Source organism: Bidens hawaiensis, unplaced genomic scaffold (assembly GCF_021521415.1).
Source record: "Bidens hawaiensis isolate Kalapana, Puna unplaced genomic scaffold, B.hawaiensis_p1.1 tig00005035_1, whole genome shotgun sequence".
In the NCBI taxonomy this organism is placed as follows: domain Eukaryota; kingdom Viridiplantae; phylum Streptophyta; class Magnoliopsida; order Asterales; family Asteraceae; genus Bidens; species Bidens hawaiensis.
This window is the reverse complement of record NW_027491320.1, coordinates 1725446-1751339: the sequence shown is the minus strand read 5'-3', so window position 1 is coordinate 1751339 and position 25894 is coordinate 1725446. Positions and strand designations below refer to the sequence as shown.

General features: G+C 34.8%; 2 protein-coding genes across 2 annotated transcripts in view; both read right to left on the bottom strand.

Moving 5' to 3' along the window:
- Positions 1-25894, bottom strand: part of LOC143628655 (uncharacterized) — a 190931-nt gene that overhangs the window by 18171 nt on the left and 146866 nt on the right. The gene's annotated exons all lie outside the window — the stretch shown is intronic.
- Positions 8801-20465, bottom strand: LOC143628653 (villin-4-like). Its single transcript, XM_077098185.1, has 22 exons — positions 20396-20465; positions 20198-20297; positions 19684-19752; positions 18779-19015; positions 18510-18687; positions 18289-18421; positions 17756-17918; positions 17513-17660; positions 17317-17417; positions 16492-16647; positions 16345-16413; positions 16174-16242; positions 15968-16105; positions 15761-15889; positions 15528-15675; positions 15414-15424; positions 15187-15327; positions 14985-15110; positions 14828-14896; positions 14444-14756; positions 9195-9394; positions 8801-9120 (listed from the first exon to the last, which is right to left on the bottom strand). Exons 1-22 carry the CDS (start codon positions 20449-20451, stop codon positions 9007-9009), a joined length of 2868 nt encoding a protein of 955 aa, XP_076954300.1. The 5' UTR covers positions 20452-20465; the 3' UTR covers positions 8801-9006.

Sequence of the window (25894 nt, the reverse complement as noted above, 5' to 3'; positions counted from 1 at the left end):
CTTCCTTCTCTGCCCCAATTAAAAAAAAAACTACATATTAATTCAGCCATTCTTTTTAGTTTTTTTAAATTTAATAATAATAACAACAATAATAATTATTCTAATAATACTAAATCGTGTTCTTTTATTTTATATATATTAAAAAACGCTTTTTAAGTTTTTATCCGTTTGTTTATTCACGTTTATATCATTTTTAATGGGCTTTCAGGTTTAATCCTCACAAATAACACTTTGAGGGGGTATAGGTGGCTCAATGAGTAAAGACTGAGATTTTTGTGATCTCTAGTTCAATCATAGCATTCGGGTTTAACCAACAGTGGGCTTTCGGGCAGGGTGAGTATTCCCTGAAACTGGAGATAACTTGGAGGCGCTTAAGTGCTTCGTACGGCTAGGTTGGGTCAGCTGGCGGTGACATTTTGCCATTGGGTCACCCCGTACCGAGTACCCTAGGCAATTCTCTGTTTGTTCATCGTTCAAAAAAAATATTTATTCACGCGCATACCACAATTGGGTAGTTGAAGTTCGTTGTAATTTGTTAGGCTAAGGGTAATGGGGCTTGGTTGAGCCCCAGGTGAGCCAAGCAAAATCTGACACGTAAGCGATGACATGGCTATGGATCAAGCCCCTCAACCAAGCCCCAGAGGGTGTAGTGGTCCAGGTGAGCATGGGCTTGATCCAGTTTTTTATTTATTTAATTATTTTAAATAATAATAGTATAAAACATTACATTAATAATAATAGTATAAAACATTACGTTGATACTAGTCTAATTATTTTAAATAATAATATAAAACATTACATTAATAATAATAGTATAAAACATTACGTTGATACTAGTCTAATACAAGATCATCGGGTCTTCTATCCCACAAATGCTCGACTAACTCATGCCGAACGTTGTCATGTAACTCACGGCTCTTGATGATATTTATGTTGGCGAGTCGTTGTTCATTAATAATAATATAAAACATTACGTTGATACTAGTCTAATACAAGATCATCGGGTCTTCTATCCCACAAATGCTCGACTAACTCATGCCGAACGTTGTCATGTAACTCACGGCTCTTGATGATATTTATGTTGGCGAGACGTTGTTCATTGGTGATCGTCGATTCTTGTCTTGGAATATCACCTTGGTAGTTTTGACAAATAGCTTTACCCTCGTCTTATAGTATCATGTTATGTAGGATTATACACATGATGACGACTTCCGTTATCTTCTCCCTTGTCCAAAATCTTATTGGATTCGCCAACATTGCCCATCTTTTCTTTAGGACTCCAAACGCCCTTTCAATATATTTCATTGCCGATTCTTGTTTCTTCGTGAAGTACTTTCGTTTGTCAGAAACTGGAGCCGCGTAAGCTTGAACAAGTATCCCCATTCGTTGTAAATACCATCAACGAGGTAGTACCCGTACTTGAAATGTTCTCCATTTGCAAAAAAAGCTTGAGGAGGTTCTACCCCGTCGATAAGGTCATCGATTATCGGTGACTGATCGATAACATTGAGGTCATTATTAGACCCGACAACCTCAAAGAACGCATGCCAAATCCAAAGATCCTGTGACGCCGCCGCCTCAAGTACGATAGTAGGGTCGGGGTGATCACCTCGATGGAATTGACCTCGCCAAGCAGTGGGACACATAGCCCAACCAACATGCATACAATCAAGGCTACCGAGCATCCCGAGGAAACCATGCTTTTCACCGTGCACCTCGTATATGCGTTGGATATCATACATTGTTGGTCTACGTAAGTATCTCCGCTTGTATAGCGATATGACCCTAAATATAATTATTAAAGTTATATAAGTTATGTAAATATTTGAAAAATATATAAACAAACGTAAAAAAATTATATACCTCTACAAAAGTGGTTAAGCGCATCGCGTCTGGTCTTTTTAGCCATTTTGTAGATACTCGTCCAACATGTCCGATCCAACACCATACGCTAGTTGTCGAAGAGCGGCGGTAATTTTTTGAGTAGCCGTGAAGCCGGGCTTACCTCTAGCGTCATCCCTTTGTTGAAAATACTCAAAGTGCTCTGGCAAGTCATTTGCTAGACGCATAAATAATCGTCTAGTCATTTGAAAACGGGTTCTAAAACTATCCTCACCATATGTGGGATTGGGACTAAAATAGTGACGTGTCAAAGTTTCGTTAGCGGTCTTTCGATCACGAATACGCGGTTGGCGGAACAATGGGGCTCGGGGGCGATTTTGATCTCTCAAAAAACTTATCGTCATTTGAACCGCTTGATAAATGAGTTCGTCTTCTTCGGTAGAATAGAAAGACGATGACGACGATGCCATTTATAAATATATAAATAGAAGTTTTGATAGAGAGAATGTATGGTTTGAGTTCTTATAGAAAGTGTGGATTTGTATTTATAGGTAAAAAAAATATTTAGACTGGCCAACGGTAAGGTTGACCAGTCAACTCACCTCCAACGACTATATTGCCCCGCGACCACAGCCACGCCGGCTGGCCACGCCCTCGCTCACCGGAGGGGTGTAGCGGTGTTTGCGAGCCACGTAGGCGGCCATGACCATCCCTCACCCCCCCCCCCCCCCCCCCCCGCACTACCCTCAGTCTTAGTAGTTCTTTTTATAACTCGAGTTAACTTCAACTTGAGTACCTAACAACTTGTTGGCTTGAGTTGGTATTGCCAACCAAGTTAAATTTGAAAACTACCCTTGCGTTTAGCTAGCCTCCTACTCATCTTTCTTAGATATTGTTTTTCTTAGTTCTAAGAAATAAATGAGGACCCTAGAGGTGTAAAATAGTAAAATATACTCAGTCACTCACGTGTGAACAATGAGCAATAGACGGAAAATATTGTGCTCAGTTTCATCTGTTGATATATAATTATATGTTTACTTAAGGCGCTCTCTTAGTTAAAATAGACTTACACAACAATTCTCTCAAATCAGACAAATAATTTTCAATGATGAAGAAGAATTTAATATTGTTATTTGTTTAATGTGCGATTATTAAACTTAATTAAAATAAAAAGAATTAAAAGGTTTTTTTTTTTTAAGATTTTATTCATTAATTTATTCACGTTTATGTCACAATTTGGTAGTTGAAGCCGGTTATAACTTGTAAGTACGTTTTTTATTAGCTGAGTTCAAGTCGAGTTAACTTTAACTTAGGTTACTAGCAATATGTGTTTAATTGGCTTGACTTGGTATTGCCAAGCGAATTAAAATTCAAATACTAAGCTTGTGTATAACTCGTTTTCATTGGATATTGTTTCTTTAACCATAAAAACAAGTGAGGGCTCTAGAGGTGCAAAACACGTTTAAAGCACAAAAAGTGACCAATGAATGGAATGTGCTGAGCTCAGTTTGAGCAGCTGAAACTTGAGTTACGTTTTTGTTTAATGTATAGATATTAAACTAAGGGGCCCTGAGGCTCTCTTCGTTGAAAGAGATTCGAAATACACAACAATTATCTTAAATCACACAAATCGTTTTCAACGGCCAAGAGTTTAATATTTTTATTTTGTTTCATTTGCGATTTCAACTACTTGAGTCCTTCGGGGGCAGTATACATTGTGGTAGTTAATGTACTAAAACGTGTGATTTCAATATTGTTATTTGTTTTATTACGTAACCTAAAGCATAAATTTCAAAAAATCAAAAAAATTATAGTAACTAACATTTTAAAATTTGACGGGTTACTCCATTTGAATGTTTAATATTCCATCAAGTGAAGGTTCTTGAATTCCAAAGATAGATGAAATTTGGTAAAATTTCTTATTATTCCTTTTAGTTTCTTCTTTAATCAACAAAACATAGATTTTGAAGTGAAGTTTTTCATTTCAAGTTTCAATTCGGTTAAATTTAACGAGCCAAACCAGGACTCGAAATTTGTTCAATGACGATATGACATGTACCTAAATATGTGTTATCTCTATACTTCACCAATATATTATGTCTAAATGATTATTTGATCTTATGAAGCCCGCTTGAAAGAAGCATCTCTCATGTCTTGAGTTGGCTCTCTTTCACCGTGTTATCAAATCTTGAACCGGGTTTCTTTCAACGCTTACATATTGTTATAAAATCTTGAGTCGGTCTCTTTAATCAATGGCGTTCAACGGTGAATGTAGTAACTATTAGAAGTCCAAAGGTAACTATATCTAAGAAGAATAAAAAGAGAATATGTGATGTAATGTAAAAGTTATGATTAAAATTTACAAATGATAAAAGGTAAATCACCTATTTATACTAACAGCTCCAACAATATAACTAACCAATTCTAACACATACTTTTCTTAAAATGCTATAAAAAAGAAAATTGGATCGAAATAGGTTGTGACTTGTAGGAAAATAATTGAACCATATAATGGAGCACTCTTTTGGTTTATTCTCTTAAAGGTTTCTACTATGGATGTAGCAACAATTCAATCAATGAAAACAACTTTTATCCTTTTGTTACATTTCTTAGGTAAAAGCAATTATTTCCGGATAACATTTTTTATTCTTATTTGTAACTATTTTCCCATCAAAGAAAGAAAAAATTAAAACTATTTATTTGAATGGAAAAATTAAGGTGTATAGCACATATTTGTGTTCAAAGAAAACCAATTTAAATAAAAAGTTAAATAAATGAGTAAGATAAACGTTTTTTTTAACAATTGTATATAGTATTTTATTAATAATTGTAAAATTACGTTTATCATCATGTTAGACTATCCACTATGGTGACCATTTCTCACAACCGGTTACAAGGTGGCACAAAATGACAAAAAACATTTTAATTAAATAATTGTAAATTCATTTTTTCCACAACCGGTTGCAACCTAGGTTGTTCTAGCAACCAAGTTTGCAACCAAACTTTTACATCTAACTTGGTTTTTTCATAAAAATTACAATTTTTAACATTTTTTAAAAAAATGTAACAGCTTGGTTTTATTTATAAAAAAATATTGAACATTTTGATATAAATTTGATAAAAAATGAAGCATATTTTTTTAATAAAATATTGGTTTAGGTTGGGTTGTGATAATGAATGAAATATTGAATTGGGTTGGGTCGTATAGATGGAAGAGAAAGAAATTAGTTTTTTAATAAATGATTGGGTTGGTTTGGGTTGTGATAGTGGATAGTCTTATAGCACACTTATAGCATTTTTGAGCGCTAAAAATGTTTTAAAGTACGCTCAATCAGTAGTCATATCATAAATTATTTATTAACATAAAATTATTAATCATATTATTTAATGTATATTATAATTCTATATAATTTAAATCATATAATTTAATGTTTATTACAATTTTATATAAATTTTAGTGAGTTACTTGATACTTAAGACAAGAAATGAGGAATCTAGGTAGAGTGATTAAGTTAAATGTTTTGGTGTAGAGGTGGACAACAAAACCGGTTCCTGGAACAGGTTCGGTGGAACCGAACCGGTTCCTACCCGTTTTTCGTAGGAACCGGTTCGGTTCCGTTTCAACCCGACGATCCGGGACCGGTTTGACATTTTTGGAGGTGGACCGGGTAGGAACCGGAACCGAACCGGAACCGGTTCTAGCCGTTGGAGTAGTTCTAGCCGTTGGGAAACGGTTTTATGGCCGTTTTTTGACCGTTGGGGTCAAAAATGGCCGTTTTTTGGCTCCCCAAACACCCCACTACTAGTATAAATAGGTATTTGGTGTAATGGGTTCATCACAACACTCAAAACGCAAACCCGAACGCAAAAAAATACAAAAAAACGCTATTACAACGTTCTGAGTTCTCTAATCTCTTGTTTTCTCTTCTTCTATATTCATATTTGTTGTTATGGCTGCCTCACAATCATCGGTTGGTCAAGGTTCCACCGCCGGACCAAGTTTCGTTCGTATTGTACCTCATAATCGTAATCAAGAGATTTGGTGCAATTGGGATTTGGTTGAATTGAGTGACCATTCATTGAAGGCTCGGTGCAAGTTTTGTGGGATTTATTTAAACCCACTTTCGAATTCAAATTTGAAGAAACACATCGAAAGACCGTATTGTAGGGCGTTGAAACAGAACGTCGAGTCGCAACAAACGCAAATGGATAGTGAAGGCGGAATATTTACATACCAAATTGATCGAGTTCAAGATCGTATGGCGAAGTTTGTGATTCAAGAAGCTTTGCCGTTTAGCCACTTCGACAACCCTCGCTTAACCGCCATGATTCGAGATACGCTTCAACCACAATACACTCACGTAAGTCGTCATACTCTTAAACGTTATTGTTTAAAATTGTGGAAGAAGGCCAAAGAGGTACTAATTGCATATTTTGAAAATATAAATACGGGAATAAACTTAACTAGTGATGTTTGGTCGGCTCCACATGGTCTACCCGAATCTTATCTTTGTGTCACCGCTCATTGGGTAGACCCGTCATCGTGGGAAATGATGAAACGCACCATTGCTTTCGAACTCTTTGAGTATCCACATACGGGAGATAATTTGTTTGAAATTTTAGATTATGTTATAAAAACTTATAAACTAGAAAATAAAATATTTTCAATTGCATTTGATAACGCGTCGAATAATACATCGGCGGTTGATAAATTAAAATTAAAATATACGCCGATTTGCAATGGTGTATTTTTTCACTCAAGGTGTGTTGCACATATCATTAATTTAATCGTGCAAGACGGACTTGCTTCGGATGAGGTTACATCGGTTATAAACGATTTTAGAGTAATGCTACATGAAGTTTTTAAGAAAAGTAAAAAAAGACAAATGGATTATAGAAAATTTTGTAAAGATACGGGAAGAAAAGCTTTGGGAGCTAATTGGATGTACCTCATCGATGGAATTCCACTTGCATAATGTTTCAAAGTGCTTTGAAACAAAGAGAAACTTTACAAATGTAATATCGGTGAGAAGAAAAAGACTGAATTCGGAGTCGGTGGAGATGTGCATTTGCTTGAAGGATCACTTGGACTCAATCGATCGTGTTCAACACGTAACCACTCTGGAAGACGAAACACCACTTGATGTTCGAGTGCACGACGAACAAGAAGGCGTTTCTACAAGTAATTCTGATGAATAAGTCGCCACTCAATAATTACGACGAACAAGAAGGCTTTTCTAGAAATAATATGTCACAACTTTATATTTATAAGTTTAATGTTTTGTTAATTTGTTTTTGAATACTTTAAAACATGTAACCTTTTTTTTTTGAACTTCTTAAAGTAAATAAAATGAATTTTATGTTAATTGTTTTTTTTATTTAACATGTTATACAAATACGAATCGTATAACACCGCTCTTGATTATAATTCAGCATTTGACTTGCGTAAGCCAAAAGACTATAATACATAGCAAACTCAACAAATGTAACACGATACAGATTTAAGTTCACCATTACACGATACACGATACAGACTAATCAATTCAAACACGCTGACACTCATAGCATTAAGTTCAATATGTTGTTTACCATTGCTCTGTGGGTGAACAACAAAAGTAGCATGAGCCTCTTCAGAAATCAGAAGAACACAAATAATCACCTACACAAGCAGCGGAAACGAAAAACGAAAAAAAAATAATATTTTACACTGTAACCGGTTGGAACCGGTTACAGTGTAAGAACCGGTTTAGGAACCGGTCAGAACCGGTTCCACCGGTTCCGGGTCCGAGGGTTGGGGAACCGGTTCGGTTCCCTAACCGGTTCGACCATGGAACCGGTTTAAACAGTGATGTTGACTAATGGAACCGGTTCTGAACCGGTTCCGGTTCCTTTGACCAACCCGATTTGATCACCTATATTTTGGTGTTACAAAAGCAAGAATTGCTATTAACAATGGTGACAATAATTTGATGTCACTAAACATGTTTTTTGTTTAGATTGGACTTTGGAGGTGAACTATCGTGGCCGGTATTATTCAAATGACGTTGGTGGTGGGTAGAGGTGCACAAATCGGTTAACCGGTTAACATATAACCGGTTTTTTTGATAACCGGTTTTTTTTTAAGGGTACTAACCGGTTATACCGGTTTTCGGTTAGGTTAATAACCGGTTTTGACCGGCTGGAGAAGCGGTTTTGACCGGTTAACCGGTTTATAACCGGTTTTGAAATCAAATATATAAACCGGTTACTAACCGGCGGTTAGGATCGGTTAGTAACCGGTTAGAGTTGGACCGGTTACTAACCGGTTAGGATGTGCACCTCTAGTGGTGGGTGATGTATAGAGCTACTTTAACACAACACAAACCTAACATAAAATTCATGACTTCGGGTTATTCTATACAAGATCGGGCAAAACTCGTAAACACGTTTAGTTAAACGCATCATGCTAGATTGCTAGGACAGCCTAGCAGGTTCATGGATTTGGCCCGATTAGCCCTCTTACTTTTATCTCTTTTAAAAAATTGTATATTTTAGGCCATTTTCCTCTTGATGTTGAAGTAAGAAAATACCCATAAAAAGACAATTGAGTTTGCAACTTGCAAGGGAATCACTCAACAACAGCATCACTTCACCTTTATTTCACACCACCAGCATTTAACAAGTTCGGGCAAAATTATCCTACACTCACGGTCCGTGTTTGACGGATGGTTTACCATTGACACTGTTCCAACACACGGGTTGCGTGACGTTAAATTCTTGGTCAACAAGTGCCACGATACTAGGTGCTTGTGATTGTTGATGGTGACAAATACAAAAGAAATAAAATACCATCATTCTAATTAAAAAGACAAAATAAAACCAAAATTATGCATATAAAGTAAAAAATCACACCATTTACTATTAACTTAAGACAGGTTTTACATTTGTTTGTCCTGTACACGCCTCTATCTCAGAGTAAATACAATCTAAAATAGGTCGGCTTCCGCAAACCCTATAACTCAACTAAATTCAAAATAATCAAATAATTGAAAGAAGAAAACAACCAAAAATGCAAGCTCACAACCAAAAACTGACCATGCAACTGACACTTAATAAAAACGTACCATAGAACACACAAATTTGTAATAAAAAACATACAAATTTGCAATTCAGGCAGAATAGAACTCAGAACAGCTTAAGTGCCATTTTCAGTTTATTTTGCTTCCATTTTGGCAGCTTGTAGAAGGCTTCTTTGGTCATTCCAAATTTCTCTCTGAACTCAGCCGAAGACACATATGTCTGCACAAAATTTTTAATTAAACTAATAATAAAACTATATATTTTATTTAATACAAAGCTTCCAAAAACATTACCTCTCGTTTGGTTACATCAATATCTGCAGCAGGGTCGGTGGATACTGTTGTAAGGCGTTCATACGGGTACAAAGTGAGCCCTTCCTCATCTTCAACTTCATTTTCTTTAACATCTTCTTGTATGGTCAAGGTTTCTATCTTACTGGTCAACATGTTTTCCTTGGAATTTGACTCGGACTTTGGTGGTGATTTGGGCCGAGCTGTATACATGTCAAGATAGTAACAAGTTTCATAAAACCAAACCCAATAACAGACAGTTTGGCAATATTATTTTGTAAAATAGAAATTTCAGTTTAGTTTCCAGCTTTAATGTAATCAAAACCGAAGAAATCGACCTGAGCCATATTTAAGGATTTTCATTTATATATTTAAATGTCAAAGTAATTTATCAGAATGTAATAGCGTAACCCATGTATTTTAGGCCCAAATGTGTAATAATCAATTAAATTAATTAACAGCAACATTTAGGCCATAATTCATTATTTCTGGCAATCTTTTTTTGGCCTGAAAACTTCAAGCCTAGATGGTAAAACCATAAAACCAAACAAAAAAAAAGAACGAACTAAACTAAACAGTTTTCAAAAACTCAAAAACCGACGGTAAGGTTTGTAAAAACCAAATTTCAGTTGTGTTTCGGTTTTGAATGTGATTAAAACCGAACCGAATGTTGGGAATTTTCATTTTTAATCGTGAATGTTGAGTAATTTATAAAACATGTAAGAAATAGTGTAACCCATATATTTTAGGCCAGAATGTAATTAATCCATTAATCATTAACTATCAAAAAATGATTTCGGAAATTTCAAGCCCAGATGATAAAACAAAAAAAAAAATTAAAAAAATAAAAAAACTGAACCAACCGAATTTATTGATTTTCATTTTTCATTTTGAATGTTAATATTTTAGGTCCAAATGTATACTCATCAATTAATCATTAACTAACTGTAAAGAAGATGGTTGTAGTGAAAGTAATGTTTATTACTTGAAGGTGTGAGAAATACATAAACAACTACATCTATTTATACACAAATAAACCCTAGCTATCAACCCATAAAAGGCCCATGGGCTTTAGCCAACTATATGGGCTAAAACCCTAATTATAACTAAATACAACTAACACTCCTCCTCAAGTTGGAGCATAGATGTTAATCATGCCCAACTTGTTACAAATAAAATCTATCTGAGCTTTCCGGAGCGGTTTAGTTAGAATGTCTGCTAGCTGAAAATTTGTCTTCACATGAACTGGTTGAATGGAAGGAGGATCAGTTTGTGTGCCTACTACTCGATCTCTGATAAGGTGGCAGTCGACCTCAATATGTTTTGTCCTCTCATGAAATACTTGATTCTTGGCTATGTGAATGGCTGACTGACTATCACAGTATAACCTCATCAAGTCATTAGAAACAACCCCGAGCTCTCTGAGAAGACGACGAACCCATGTCATCTCTGATGTTACATCTGCCATGGCTCTATACTCCGATTCGGCACTCGACCGGGAAACCGTGTGTTGCTTCTTACTCTTCCATGATACAAGATTTCCTCCAACAAACACACAATATCCGGTGGTAGATCGTCGAGAAATCGGACAACCTGCCCAATCTGCATCTGAGAACCCTGATATCCGACCATCTCCTTCTTCCGTGAAGGCACCTACACGACAATGACCCTGATCGGAGTATAATATACCCAAGCCAGGTGAGGTCTTAAGATATCTTAAGACACGAAGGGCAGCATCCCAGTGACCGGTGTATGGTGTAGCCATAAATTGGCTCAGAACACTGACAGTAAAGGAGATATCCGGTCGTGTGACGGTTAAATAATTAAGTTTACCAACCAACCGTCTGTATCGCTCAGGATCTTTCATTGGATCTCCTTCCTTTGGGAGGAGTTTCTTTGTAGGAAGCATTGGGGTATCAACAGGTTTACAACCCAGTAAGCCACATTCAGTTAACATATCAAGAACATACTTTCGTTGGGAGAGAAGTATTCCTTGTGGAGAGCGGGATACTTCTATGCCAAGGAAATACCTCAATCGACCTAAGTCGCTGACCTGAAACTGAGACTGAAGAAACTGCTTGAGTTCGATAATCCCGACCTCGTCATCACCTGTGATTATAATGTCATCCACATAAACAACTACGATAATCCTCTTTCCTTTATGGTGTCTAAAGAAGACAGAGTGATCGTAGGCACTCCGAGTCATCCCAAACTGTCCCATAACACTAGAGAATCGACCAAACCATGCCCTGGGAGACTGTTTAAGACCATATAGAGAACGACGTAGCCTGCAAACTTTCGAGGCCTCCTCCTCAACAACGAACCCTGGGGGCTGCTCCATATATACCTCCTCCTCAAGAACACCATTAAGAAAGGCGTTCTTGACATCAAGCTGGTGGAGCGGCCAATGATTAATGGCAGCAAGAGCGATACAAATACGGACAGATGGCATTTTAGCAACCGGAGAGAAGGTTTCATCGTAATCAATGCCATATGCCTGAGAATACCCTTTTGCAACCAACCGAGCCTTTAAGCGGTGTAAGGAGCCATCCGGGTGTAGTTTAACCGTAAACACCCAACGACAACCAACAATACGCTTCCCTTTAGGAAGTGTTTCAAGATCCCATGTATGATTGGACTTTAGAGCCCCAATTTCATCTTCCATAGCCTGTCTCCATCCTGGGTGAGCGAGAGCGCTCGTCACATTATTGGGAATCGGGTAGGAATCAAGGGTAGTGGTGTACGCATGAGATTCAGGAGATAGGTGGGTGTAGGCAACATAGTCCTGAATTGGGTAACGAGTACATTTCCGGGGTTCCTTGCGAAAGGAAATAGGTATATCGGGAAGTGGGGCACCAGGAGGATCATAAACGGGAGTATCAGAGGTTGTTGGATCGGGTAAGGATGTATTAGTGAGAGGTGTGGATTGCTCAGATGTAGACGGAGTATCAGAGGGTATTTCGGGGTCGTGGCCAGGGTGTGAATCAAGAGTCGCTGATGTTTGACCCCTACCCCGCCTAGCATATGTGAAAAGCAGTGGCGGAGATTCTGTCGGTGGGTCAGAATCAGTAGAGATTGGATCGGTAAAAGGAATTGACACAGGAATGGTGGGGATGAAGGGAGATGTGGGTATATCGAGGTCGGGAAACGGGTCAGAAACAGGAGTGGAACACTCGGGAAAGTAAGGAGACTCTTGAAAAGTGACATCGGCACTGGTAAAGTATCGGTGAAGTGATGGACTATAGCATCGATACCCTTTTTGAACCCGTGAGTAACCAAGAAAGACACAACGAATGGCTCGAGGATCAAGTTTGATGGTTTTTGGACTATGGTCATGAACATAGGCGACGCAACCAAATACTTTAGGTGCGAGAGGAAATGGATCATCGTTGGGAAATAGTACAGAAAACGGTGTTTTACCATGAAGAACGGTTGAGGGCATGCGGTTAATCAGATATGTGGCAGTGAGAACGGCATCTCCCCAAAAACGATGAGGAACACGTGATTGGATCATGATTGTGCGAGCAACATCCAATATGTGACGATTTTTGCGTTCGGACACACCATTTTGTTGAGATGTATAAGCACACGATGATTCATGAATAATGCCGTTGGTTTTTAAGTATGAAGAAAAGTCGGTGGAAAAATATTCTTTAGCATTATCAGATCGTAAAGTTTTAATGGTGGTGTTAAATTGGTTTTGAACATAAGCATTAAATTCTCGAAATATGGAAAATACCTCACTACGAGATTTCAACAAATAAACCCAAGTAGTGCGAGAATAGTCATCAATAAAGGTAATAAAATATTCAAAACCCAACGTAGATTTGATAGGGCAAGGACCCCATACATCAGAATGCAACAGTTCAAAACAAGAACTGACTCGATTGGGCACCCTAGGGGGATAGGGACGCCTGGTATGTTTACCAAGTTGACACGACTCACAATGAAAATTAAAAGACGAAAGTGGTAAATCTGGTCGCATTTGCCTCAGAACCGCTGTAGAGGGATGACCTAACCGACAGTGAGCCTCCCTGACAGCGGAATCACATAAGTTTGCTACAGGATGCGAAAACGGGGATATACGATAGAGACCTCCTGATTCAAAACCAGTACCAATTACCCGATTTGTTCCTAGTTCATGAAAAACGCAGTGAGTTGGGTAAAATGTCACAGAACAGTTGTTTTGTTTGGTAATCTGACTCACTGAACAAAGACTGGTAGGAAATTTAGGAACAAATAGGATAGAAGACAGTTTTAGGTTTTCCGAGTTACTGATGGATCCTATGCCGAGAACGGGACATGAAGATCCATCGGCAAGACGTACCGGTGCATGGGAAACATTTTGAAGACTAGAAAAAATACCCCGATTCCCAGTCATGTGATGTGTGGCTCCAGAATCAATCACCCATGAAAAAATACCCCGATTCCCAGTCATCCGGCGTGAACAGTAATTTCCGGCGTGAACAGTGTTTTCCGGCATGAACAGTGTTTCCCGCGATGAACAGTACCAGTGAACAGTGATTCCGTGTGAACAGTGCTCGTCAGTGAACAACAGTTTCATGGTCGAAAAGAGAAAAAAAAAAGAAAAGATTTCGTGACAGGACTGAACAACAAGGCAGGAGCTTGTTTCAGATCTGAAGGCTGCTGGTGACGGCTGGTCAGACTCAGGTTCGGGTCAGATCGCGGCTAGGGTTTGGATCGAGAGCCGTAGCTCTGATACCATGTAAAGAAGATGGTTGTAGTGAAAGTAATGTTTATTACTTGAAGGTGTGAGAAATACATAAACAACTACATCTATTTATACACAAATAAACCCTAGCTATCAACCCATAAAAGGCCCATGGGCTTTAGCCAACTATATGGGCTAAAACCCTAATTATAACTAAATACAACTAACACTAACAAAAAGAGTTAAGCCAAAATTCATTACTTTGGGCCAATTTCCTTTTTGGTCCAAAGTTTCAAGCCCAAATGGCAAAACCAAAAATACCATAACCGAACCGTACTCAAACCAACGGTTTTCAAAATCTCAAAAACCGAACTTTTGGTTATTGGTTCAGTTTGAAGCTTTGAGCCCAAAACCGACCAATGCACACCCCTAGTAATTTGTTGTTAGGACTTGAGTTTTGAAACTAATTAGATGTTATAATTGGTTTTTAATTTTTGGATAAAGAATAAATGCTTTCGATTTTTACAACTTCAAACAAAAGCACACCCAAAACAAAAAATAATAAACACAAAAATCTTACGTTTGATGGATCGGGGCATGAGGGGTTCTCGTGGAGGTTGTTCAAAAGTGGCGGATAATGATGCAATAGCAGTGGGCCGTGAAGCACCATTTGAGGAATCAGATTTTGGATAAGGCTTCCTGACTTGGGGCGGGGGTGTCGAAAGATTCCTTGCACTCGGATTCTCAAATGCGGAAACAAGAGCATTAAAGGCTGGTGATCTGCCTCTAACACGAACCCTTTCGGGGCTAAACGACACACTTCTTGCACGCTGCGGTTTTTCGGTTGTAACTGACCTTCCTACATGTGCTACCGGTGTTCGCCTTTTTGGTTTCTAATAATATAACAGGTGTTTTATTAGACTGCATGCTAGAGAAAGAAAACACTACGGAAAACGTGACTTACGTTACTCAAAGTTGGACGACCTCTGTTTTTTAGTATAGATAGTTTCCTTTGAAACGAGTTTCCATGCATCTGCAACCATATAACATATTAACATATCAAAACTATAATTAATAATTAAATTATATATTTAGCCTATAACTTTAAGTTGATTACTTACTGAAGATTTGGCTGCATCCCATGTGAAGAAATGTGTGAAGAACTCTGGCTCGCTTCCTTCTGATATGATATATATTGGAGTTTGAAGAGATAATTTCTCGAGAAGAAAATCGTGTTTTAGGAATTTCTGTTAAATTTGCAAGTATATTATTATATGGAGAAAAATGAAATAATGGATGTAAAGTAAAGGCACAAGCATATACCTCGCCAATAACTAATGCTTGTGTTTTCAGTTTCTGGTCAACCTGTTGACCTACCCAAACAAAGATGCTTGAGTGACAATCAAGAATAAATATATCTTCAGTCATCAAATCGTCTTGACTAAAGTTGTAAATCTCAGTGACCTACATAAAAAAGTAAAAAAAAACACATAAAATGTGATCAAAGAGGAAAATAAGAAATGAAGGGAAAAAGATTAGGTGATACACACCTTCAGATCTCCTGACAACGCCAGCAACAAGCAATGAAAGAGAAAAACAATTCAGTATGTTTCTTGCAAGTAAAAGGATTCGGCTTGAAATTGGCAAAAGTTAGTTGCTTTTACCTTTCAAAAATGTGCATGAGAACAAATGGGGATCACTCTCGGCAACTCTTGCAATCTTTTGACTCGGGTATTCAGATTTTCCGCCTAAAATTTCCCAAAATTGTTCAGATTCTGAACCCTCTTTTTGTAACTTGGACTGCATATTTGGCTGCAAGTATGGTGCATAACATGTAAATAATAGCAAATTTTGACCTGGTCAAACAAACAGCATCACTAAAGAGAAAAGTTCAAACCTTTATCACATCCAGTTGCCTCTCAACAAGTTCCTCTATTTCAGGAGTTCTAAGATTCCCAATCCATGTAAAGACTGAAGAACCATTGTGTAGTATGTAGCAGTAGGAGGAGTTCAAAGATGATGCCACCTAAGCCAATTAAAAGTTAACTAAAAATCTGCAGGTGTATAAGTAAACTTCATAATGAATAATCAAAAATAAACTTACGGGTTCGACTTGGATTGCTTGCATGTTATCAGGTCCGGAGCCTTGAACTCGAAATAATGCAATCCCGTCTTCTTTGTAAGTGCCATCAGGAAGATCCTTCTCTGATATAAAAGTCTTGTATCCATCACTATGACCACCCTGAAAATTTATATAGACTTAATTTTTTTTATGTTTTTGTTTATTATAGCATGTGAGTTGAAACACACCTTAAGAACCAGAAAGCTCTGAAAGATTGCAAAGAATAGGATGGGTTCACTTCCTTCATAAACTTGCAGCTAAAACCCATGAAACCAAATCATCAGTTCAAATACATGGTGAAGTTAAAAACAGACACGCGATACTACTAAATAACTAAAATCATGATTAAAGTAAACAACCTGAGAAGCCGTAAATTTGAGTGACTCAACCATTTTGTTTGCATGTGACGTAGCTGAATTCCGCTCTACCTGCAACTCAATGTAGATATAACTATAATATGAATCTAATTCTGTTATATACATAGAATCAGATAATGGGAGTAGTACCTCAACACTTTGCTTTCCAATCCATGTCCCAATAAGGCATTCTTCTTGATCTTCTCCGGAGTAATTATACTGGAAAATATAACATTCTCCACTGCAAAACTTTGACTGATCAGAAATGGGAAGAAGAGTCTTCTCTTGACCATTTACACGCCAAACCTGCAATTAAAACCGATCCGTTATGCACATTATTGTTCTTTTCTGGGATAAAAACAATAGTTAGATCACATATTTAGGCTTGTAAACGAATCCAAAGAACAAGAACAGAGAATGTTCATGTTCGTTCGTTTAACATTAACCGAACAAATGATCGAACACGAACAATTAAATGAACGGGGTTTTCTTTTTTTGTTTGTGTTTGTTCATTAAAAAAAACATGTTTGTGTTCGTTTATGTCCGTTAATAGTATAAACGGTTACAAGCGTAAACAAACAAACATAACTGGACATAGATGAATGACATACCCTGGCTAAAACCAGTTTAAAAGTAATGTGAAGAACAACATGTTGGGTCTAAAAAGTTATTACAAGTAAACAAACTTGTAATGGCCAAAAACATTTGAATGAATATATTAACTAACAATATTGAACATTCATTATGAATTCAAACGAACGAATGTTCACGAGTATAAATTAACGTAAACAAACGTTCATGAACATAAATGATAGACCGAGACATGTGTTCACGTTCGTTCGTTTAACTAAATGAACAAAAAGTTTTGTTCATGTTCGTCCGCTAATTAAATGAACGAACATCCTGCCAAATGGTTAATGAACAGTTCACTGAATGTTCGGTTCGTTTACAGACCTACACATACTACAAGATTACCTGTAAGTTTCCAGTGCAATCAATATATGGTTGAGGTTCCTCTTTTACTGGAGCAGCTTTAAGTAGACCCTTCACATTGACACCTTGGCGCTTTAAAAGTGCTAAAACAACCAACCAATGAGGGAAGTGATAATCACATATTTAACTTTCCATTAATACTATGTAAATAAAAATTGTAAAGCGTGTAATTACTAACCAGCCACCTTGCCTCTACCATCCTCAGAGACAGCCACCTCAGCAGATTGAGGCCAAGAGTCAAACTTTGACCGGAAAGTTACAGTTTCAAAATTTTCAATCAGTCGGATGATATGAGACTTTAGTCTGTCCTGGCTTCGCAGGTATTCCTACAAATTGAGGTAAACAATGATAGGTGAATATTATATTATGTAATATGTATATCAATGTAAGAAGTGTAAAAGAAAAAGGAATTATGCTATACTTCTGCAGCTCCACTTGCAGTTTTTCTTTCATCAAGAGATGTATTTCTCCCCATCCATACGTATATTTCAGCCCCACAATCCAAAAGATAGCACTTATTTGTATCCAGCAGGTTCTTTGTTAAGGAATCAGAAGAAACAGGTTCTGTTTGCCCCTTCTCGACACTTCAATATAACAAACAAATGTGAAACCATCATACATTCCATTTTAAAATATATATTTTATTTTAATTATTTATTTTGTTTTTGAAAGGCTCGTATATAAAGAAAACAAAGGGAACCTTCTAGCCAGAAGCTAGAAGCCGAACAAACAAGAAGAAAGAAAATACAAACCGGAACCAAAACAGAAAAAGAAAAATAAAACTCGAAACAAAAAACTACAACGGGAAATTTTCAAAGTTGAATTGACACCATCTGTCCCACTCTAAGCTGACCCGGTTGCTCCTATTTTTCGCTGTTCATAGCTTTGCTCAAAGAATGTGAGCATTAAATACTATATGCTGCAAAACTACTAAAGCATATATGAGCAAATTACCAGAATAGTTGAGTTGGAAGAGCATCAGCATGTTTGGCATCATCTGTTGCTGTTTTCCTTGGAAGTGGAGCAAAGCCACCAAAGGAACCCCAAAACTCACCGGTTTCAGCATCAGACATCAATTTTCCATCCTCTATCCAAACAAAAAACATAAGTAAAACTTCAATTGTAAAGATCATTCAGATCTTAACTATTTAAGTACCAACATAATATCCACTTACCAACAGTAGCTATGTCACACTTCCCATCATGATAAGTATCTTTAATATGCTGCACAACCTCTAGTGCTTTAGCCCTTTCTTGAATGCATGAATTGGAACCATTAAACTGGAATATCTTATTGGCGGTATCCAAGATAAAGATATCATCATGATTGAGTGAGGAACGAGCAAAAGGAACCTAAACCCAAATCCCAATAAACTAAAATTAAAATGCTGAAAATTCTAAACCGACAATTTGTGATGATGGATAGTTAAGAATACAAACTTGCCTCTTTTACATGAACTACATGTTTTCCTTGACAAGTAAACATGCAGATCTTATACTCCTCAGATTCAACATGTTTGAAACCAGATGCGGTCCCACCTTCTTTAGGTATGATGCATGGTTTAAAGTAAGATAAGAATCTCTCAGTTTCATGTCCTTGTACTTCACGATATTGAACTGCACGTCCTCCAAGAGCTGCATCAAGTTCAACTGTCTTCAGTGCTGCTGCTCCAGCTTCATCCTGTAACCAAATTCAATCAAGTTAAAACATTATGACATTCTGGAACTTAGGGCTGTAAACGAACCGAACTGTTCGTGGACTATTTGGCAGGAAGTTCATTTATGTCCGTTCGTTTTATAAATGAACGAACATGCACAAGGAATTTCGTTTGAATAACTAAATGAATGAACCAAACAGAGGCTATGTTCGTTCAACTTTGTCCCTGAACATTCTATAATGTGTTCGTTTACATTCGTTAATGTTCATTAACGCTCGTTGTTTATGTTCGTTCATTAATGGTTTTCAAGACTTTTTAGAGACTTTTCTAATCATATCATATAGATTTAAGCAGAATTAGTAATTAGTAACTATAAAACAAAAATATATATGAGTATTAAGTGAATATGAATATGAATGTTAAAAAAACACCAATACAAACTTGGTAGCCGGACCAAACCATTGTCACTGACCATTCTTGGTTAGCTAAATCAAATAAAACATTGTTTGTGTTCGTGAACCGTTCACGACCAAGTTTATTTTCTTAATGAACAAACATGAACAAGAAATTTCCTTCGTTAGCTGTTCGTGAACCATTTTCTTATCCGATAAAAGCTTAACTTAACGGATGAACATGAACAAGGCCTTGTCTAGTGGAACTCATGAATAAAGTTATTCAATTGGAAACACACCTGGCTTGTATCTTTACCTAGCCAATAATGAATGTCATGACGTAACGCACCGCTTTTCAAAGCAATAGTCTGAAAACAGAAATGAAAATGTGTGACTTAGTAACAATGATAAATGAGAAAAAAATAGAACATATGTTAGAAATATGATAAAATGAAATACAATACTATAATCACTTATGTTTATTGCTTCCTCTGTTTTTATATGCTTACTTCATTTCGGTACATTCTTGTGAGACTTTAACTCACAACAAAAAATAGTATTTATTGGCATCACTTATAACACGAGAATTCTTAAAGATGAGACTGTTCTAGTGGTCATGTGAGATTCTCAAATTCACTCAAATAACATGTTGATGATTACCCGCTAATGTAATTTTTTAAGTCAGGGCACTTCACAATAGATTGATACACAGTAATGCTCCAATAGGTGTTGATACAAAAGATCAAGTATTCAAGTGCAAAAAAGCTTTTTTAACATAATAAAACAATTATACAAAAGGAAGAAATAACAAACCTTCAAAATAACATAGGAGTCCCCTGTAAAAAACTTGCCATAAGAAGACTGTGGAACAGGCACCGGCTTAAAATTCTCAATGCGCCACACTTCGATTCCTCTATAAATAGTTTAAGAAAAAAACAAGAGAGAATATTCATGATAACTGAAATATAGATTTTAAATTATCAATTTGATATATGAAAGAACAGAGGATACGCTTTTTGTCCAGCTCCTTGGAAAGCTGGATCCAAATCTCTCATAGAAACAGACATACTGTTGTTTTAACTTCCCTGAAATGTGTATTAACATGTCAATGAAGATATATATATATATATATATATATATATATATATATATATATATATATATATATATATATATATATATATAAGGTTCACAACATAATCACAAGTGCGTAAATATTGGTCTATAGGCATTTAGCGAGGAGATGCAACATGAACTTGATGTTCACTCTCTCCAGTTAGACCGATATCGGTAATTTTAATATCATGCAGAATTAATATATATAGCAATTTGATACTAACAATTCAGTATAGTCTCCTACTATTAAGAACTTCACGTTTTGCAAAACACTAACAATTATAGCAAGAAGGAAGTGATTAGACTTAAAACACTAACAATTGACAATTAAGAGTTAAAACACTGATATCGGAAAAACCGGTGACATAGATTTTCACATGGGGAGAGACAACCGATATTGACTGCATAGTGTGTCAGTATGATGATAGAACATTAAAACAAAAAAAAAAGGAAAATAGAGAATATAAAAGTTAAAATGCAAATGAAATATTATAAGTGAAATATCTTCTTCCGAATCAGAAGCAAATTACTGAATATAATGTAAAAACGCAGAATTCAACGCATTAGCATCCAAAATCCACAATTAATCAGTCCAACATTCTCATAAACGCACACATTCTAACTAGACAGACAATTGGCTAATCAATTTCAGCAATTAAACATGTGAAGGGAAGCTTAAGCAAGTAAATGAGAGTTAGGTTAATTATACGGCACCTACCTACCTATAGTAATAGTAGCAGGAATTGATGACCGAAAAAGGGGCTGCCTTTTAGATCCAATGATTCCTTCCTGCAATAATAAAAGAAACATATGAATATGAATATGATGATGATGATGATGAAGCTTAAGTTAAAGAGGAATGATAAATGACAGCGTGCTTAAGTTAATGTAATGTAATGTAATGAAGAAGAAGCTCAAAATAAAATAAAATAAAATAAAGAAAGAAACAACTGTCAATATTAATTCATTTACGCCGTTTCTCCAACATTTTTACTACTTTCATGGACCAAATGCCTTTATTTCATTTATTTTAAAAATCTAATAAGTACTTCATTGTTTGGTTAATTATCATCTTTTACATACGAAATAATAATAGCCAATTAGAGTCACGGCCTATACACAAAAACAAAAGTTACCATACAGAATAATTAAAAATTAAATGGATTAACTTTTTGGTAAAATTAAATTATATAGTAAGAAAATGAGAGCATTATTAGTTTATTTTCTTTAATTTTTACCAAATTATCAACAACGTCTTCTAATTATACTCCATAATGTTGAGAATCTTATAAATGGGGCAGTTCGGTTATGGCGGGTTTGAAATTATCTATAACCAAAATCGACTCGTAAATGGCGGTTTTCAAAAATTCAATACACCGACCTACTGGTTATGTCGGTTGAAATCGGTTCGGTTATGTCGGTTATGGTTCGGTTAACGGTTATGACGGTTAATTTGCACACCTCTAGCCTGTGTTGCACACGGGTGGAAAAACATATCAACAAATCATATAAATATAGACAACATATTCAACCAACACAAATATGTTCCGAGCAAGATGATACTTTTCGGCTGACAAAATAATAAACTAATTATTAATATTAATACAATAGGTTATAAGAGATAAATAGGAAACTTTAAAAAATATAACCAGCAAATTACCAAGATTATTGTGCAAATCCCGCAAATATTATAGAAATATGTTGCTTTCAAAAACTCTTCATCAAGAGATGAAGACAACTTCAATGGAATTGGTCTGCGAATGTTCAAATAATTGTCATTTAGCAATCCAAACATACTATAAATGACAAATATTGCTATTAAATAAAAGTAACATATTACAAAATATTAATAAAAAAGATATAGAAAGAAAAAACATACAGTAATTGTTAATATCGTTACTTTATTTAAAATCAATTTCATTATATAATTCTTTTTTCAATTGTATACATTAATCTTGATATTTATGCGTAATGAAAAATTATTCAAATATTAATTAAATGATAATTGCATCATTTGAAATTAAAAGTACAATTCTAATACAATTAATATATTATAAACAAAATGGATTCATATATATGTTAAAAACAATTACAAAAGTTTAAATAAACATACATATCTACCTATACTATGATTTAGACAACAAAACCTTGTCAATTTTCATAATCTACATATATAATATGCAAGTAAAACATAAAAGTAACATTTATAAATTTATCTAACAGAACAACGTAATTGGTATATATTCATTCATTCCTACGTTTATATATATACATTATTGGTTATAAACTTGGTATTAAACTCTAATCTGTTTGATTACTTTTTTGCTATCACATGGAGCTAATGTTCACATATATTTATCAAATAATTTTATTTGTAAAACAAAGAAAGTGTTATGGTCAAAGACGTCATAACTAATAAATTAATTAGTGGTCAACATATATCGCAAACACATAAATTCAAACGATTTACATATATAAAAAGTATAAATTGTTTTGAAGTTGGCAAAATATAATATCATTAATTATGATTATATTATTTTTGTCAAATGATAGTTAGGCAAGTCAATATTTGAAATCATTCTTAAAATACAAAAATCTCTGTAACAATATTATTAGTGTAATTAAAATAAATTTTAGTTTAAATAATTAAATTTGATTTCCATAATCACTTGGGTTTTTTGGAAAACGTTAATAATTTAATTGACTTCTAAAATTAATTAATTACCTTAAATATCTTTAAACAAAAATCAACTGTAATAAATTGAATTAGAGGTAATTAATTTGCAATTATTTACGTGACTAAAATGTTGGTTATTACATTTTTAATTTAATAATGGTTACCATATCAAGAAACTAACCAAATAAAAATTAATACTTAATAAACAATTATATTAATAAAATACATTTAATATTAATCAGAAATAATATATAGATAGTATAAAATTGTAAAACACCAAAGGAACTTCACTTAATACAAGAAACTTTTGAATAAACTTTTAAATAAAACTTGACCAATAATGAAAATCATGGAAATATGAAAATAAGTGAAAATCATGGAAACTTTATTATTGTATTTATGTAATTAAAATCATGGAAATACATTAAATATAGAAAATATAATGTAAATGCTTATTTGCAATAAATTATTATATTGCAAATCTTGTAATTAAAATCATGGAAAGTTTATAACTTATTTATTGGGTTTTTTCATATATAACGTCATTGGTTATATATAGAAAATATAACGTATCTTACAATATAATAACAGAATAATGTTTTAAGTTAGAGATATTGAAATATAAAAATGGTAAGGTGTAAATGTTATTATTTCTGTCAAAATAAGATGTAACAACTAATTAGAAAAGGAAATAAATTAATAATAACAAAATTACTAAACTTATAATAATTATTATAAATTATAGAGATTATCATTAATAAATAGATAAATATAAGATACAAATAAATTTTTCTTTAATGCATCGCATCTGACTAAAATATATAAATGGACAAAACCAACAACTATATATGATTGATTATATAACAATCAAATAAATTATATGAATTGTGAAAAATACATAAATACATGAATAATAACCAAAATATACATCAATATTAAACAAAAAATAAGATATTAAATCAACAAATCTTCAACCTATGAAATTAGCTATATCAAGTTGGGAACATAACCTGAAATCAGAAAATTAAATATTAATATTCGTTTTGCAAATACTAAATTTTAACCGTGGTAATGTTACATGTTATGAAATGTTTGACCAGTAATTTATAAAATTCAACTTTAATTTAAATTTGGAAATTTATAAATTTTAAATTACATCGTTTTAGAAATAATAAATTTTAGTGATGGTAATTTTAGACATTATGAATGTTTGTTTAATCAGTCATTTAAAAGTTCAACTTAAACTCAACTTTAATGTTTGACCAGACAATTTTAAAATGTTTGACCAACTTAAACGTTTGACCAACAATTATATAAAAAAATTAACTTTAATTTAAATTTGGAAATTTAAACTTTTTAAATCAAATCGTTTTAGAAAATAATAAATTGTAATGATGGTAAGTTTAGACGTTATGGAATATTGATCAACCATTTACAAATTTCAACTTTAACTTAAATTTGGAATTTAAAATTCAAAATTATAGTCATTTTAGAAACAAAAAAAAATAGTCGTGGTAATGCTACATGTTATGTAATGTTAAACAACTGATTTACAAAATGTTCTAATTGATAACCGGAATATTTGAATCGCGCTACCGGAAAAACGAAATAGGGAAATCTCCATTGTATCTTCGATTTTGATATAGAACCTAAAAAGATTATAAGAAAATGTAACACCGCGTCTTTAACCCTATAAAGAATTTACCAAAATAACTAACTTATACAGTATAGGGACCAAAAATGTAAAAATCTAAAATCTTCAGCCATCGCGATACGCGATGGGCAGGTATGAAGCCCATCACATAGCGCTATGGACTGGCACAAAGACCCAATTTTGGGCGGCGTAGCGATACGCGATGACTCAACCCATAAGATCATCGCGTAGCGCGATAACGAGGCTCAGTAGCAAGGACACGTGTCCAACCATGTGTCAACACGTGGCACGATATGATAGGCCACGTGTCACCACCAGATAAGGCGGCGTCAAATTGTGGCGTCGCGATACGCGACGGGCTAAAAAGAAACCCATCGCGTATCGCGATAGGTACCAAAATTCGCCCATAAAAGGGGGTAACGGGCATAACCCATTTTCATCCCAAAACACACTCAATCTCACACACATAAGCATAGGGAATTGTGTCCAATAGCCGAGACGAGCCGACTTGCCATTTTCCCATTTTCTCGAAGTTTGTGCTAGAAACAAAGTCATAATCAAGTATCAATCACATAAGCGAGTAGATCCAGATCCTACCTTTTTCTTATTATCATTCTAAGTATCCATACTAAGGTAGGAGTTACGTTTAAGTTATTCAAATTATAGCTTAGTCAATTAATCGAGGCTATGGCCTTTAACCTTAAAAGTATTTTGTAAACATTCACATTCATAAACAAGTTTTTATAAACGTTACTTCATAACAAAGTAATGTTAACCAAAGATACATTTTGACGGGCATATAGTAACTGTAAGGGTAATATCACTAGTAGTAAGTTTCTTGCCTAAGGTAAAGTAATTCGTACAAATCCCAATCAACCGAGGGACCCGTTTACTTACCTGTAGAAAATTACCAACGTGTTATAACCTATTAAGCCAAAGCATGCTACATCAAACGTCAGATAAAAATAAAGTGTTTTCATTCACAATCAAAGATAAACGATTTCAAGGTTAAGCTTAGCAATCATAGCTTAATCAAAACACCATTCAGATATTTATACGAACC

Coding starts and splice junctions, on each gene's coding strand:
- LOC143628653 (XM_077098185.1), bottom strand. CDS start 20,451: ATGTCTGTTTCTATGAGAGATTTGGATCCAGCTTTCCAAGGAGCTGGA. Junction 16,648..17,316: donor ATTGCACTGGAAACTTACAG/GTAATCTTGTAG, acceptor TTTTAATTGCAG/GTTTGGCGTGTAAATGGTCA. Junction 16,243..16,344: donor TCAAATTTACGGCTTCTCAG/GTTGTTTACTTT, acceptor CATGGGTTTTAG/CTGCAAGTTTATGAAGGAAG.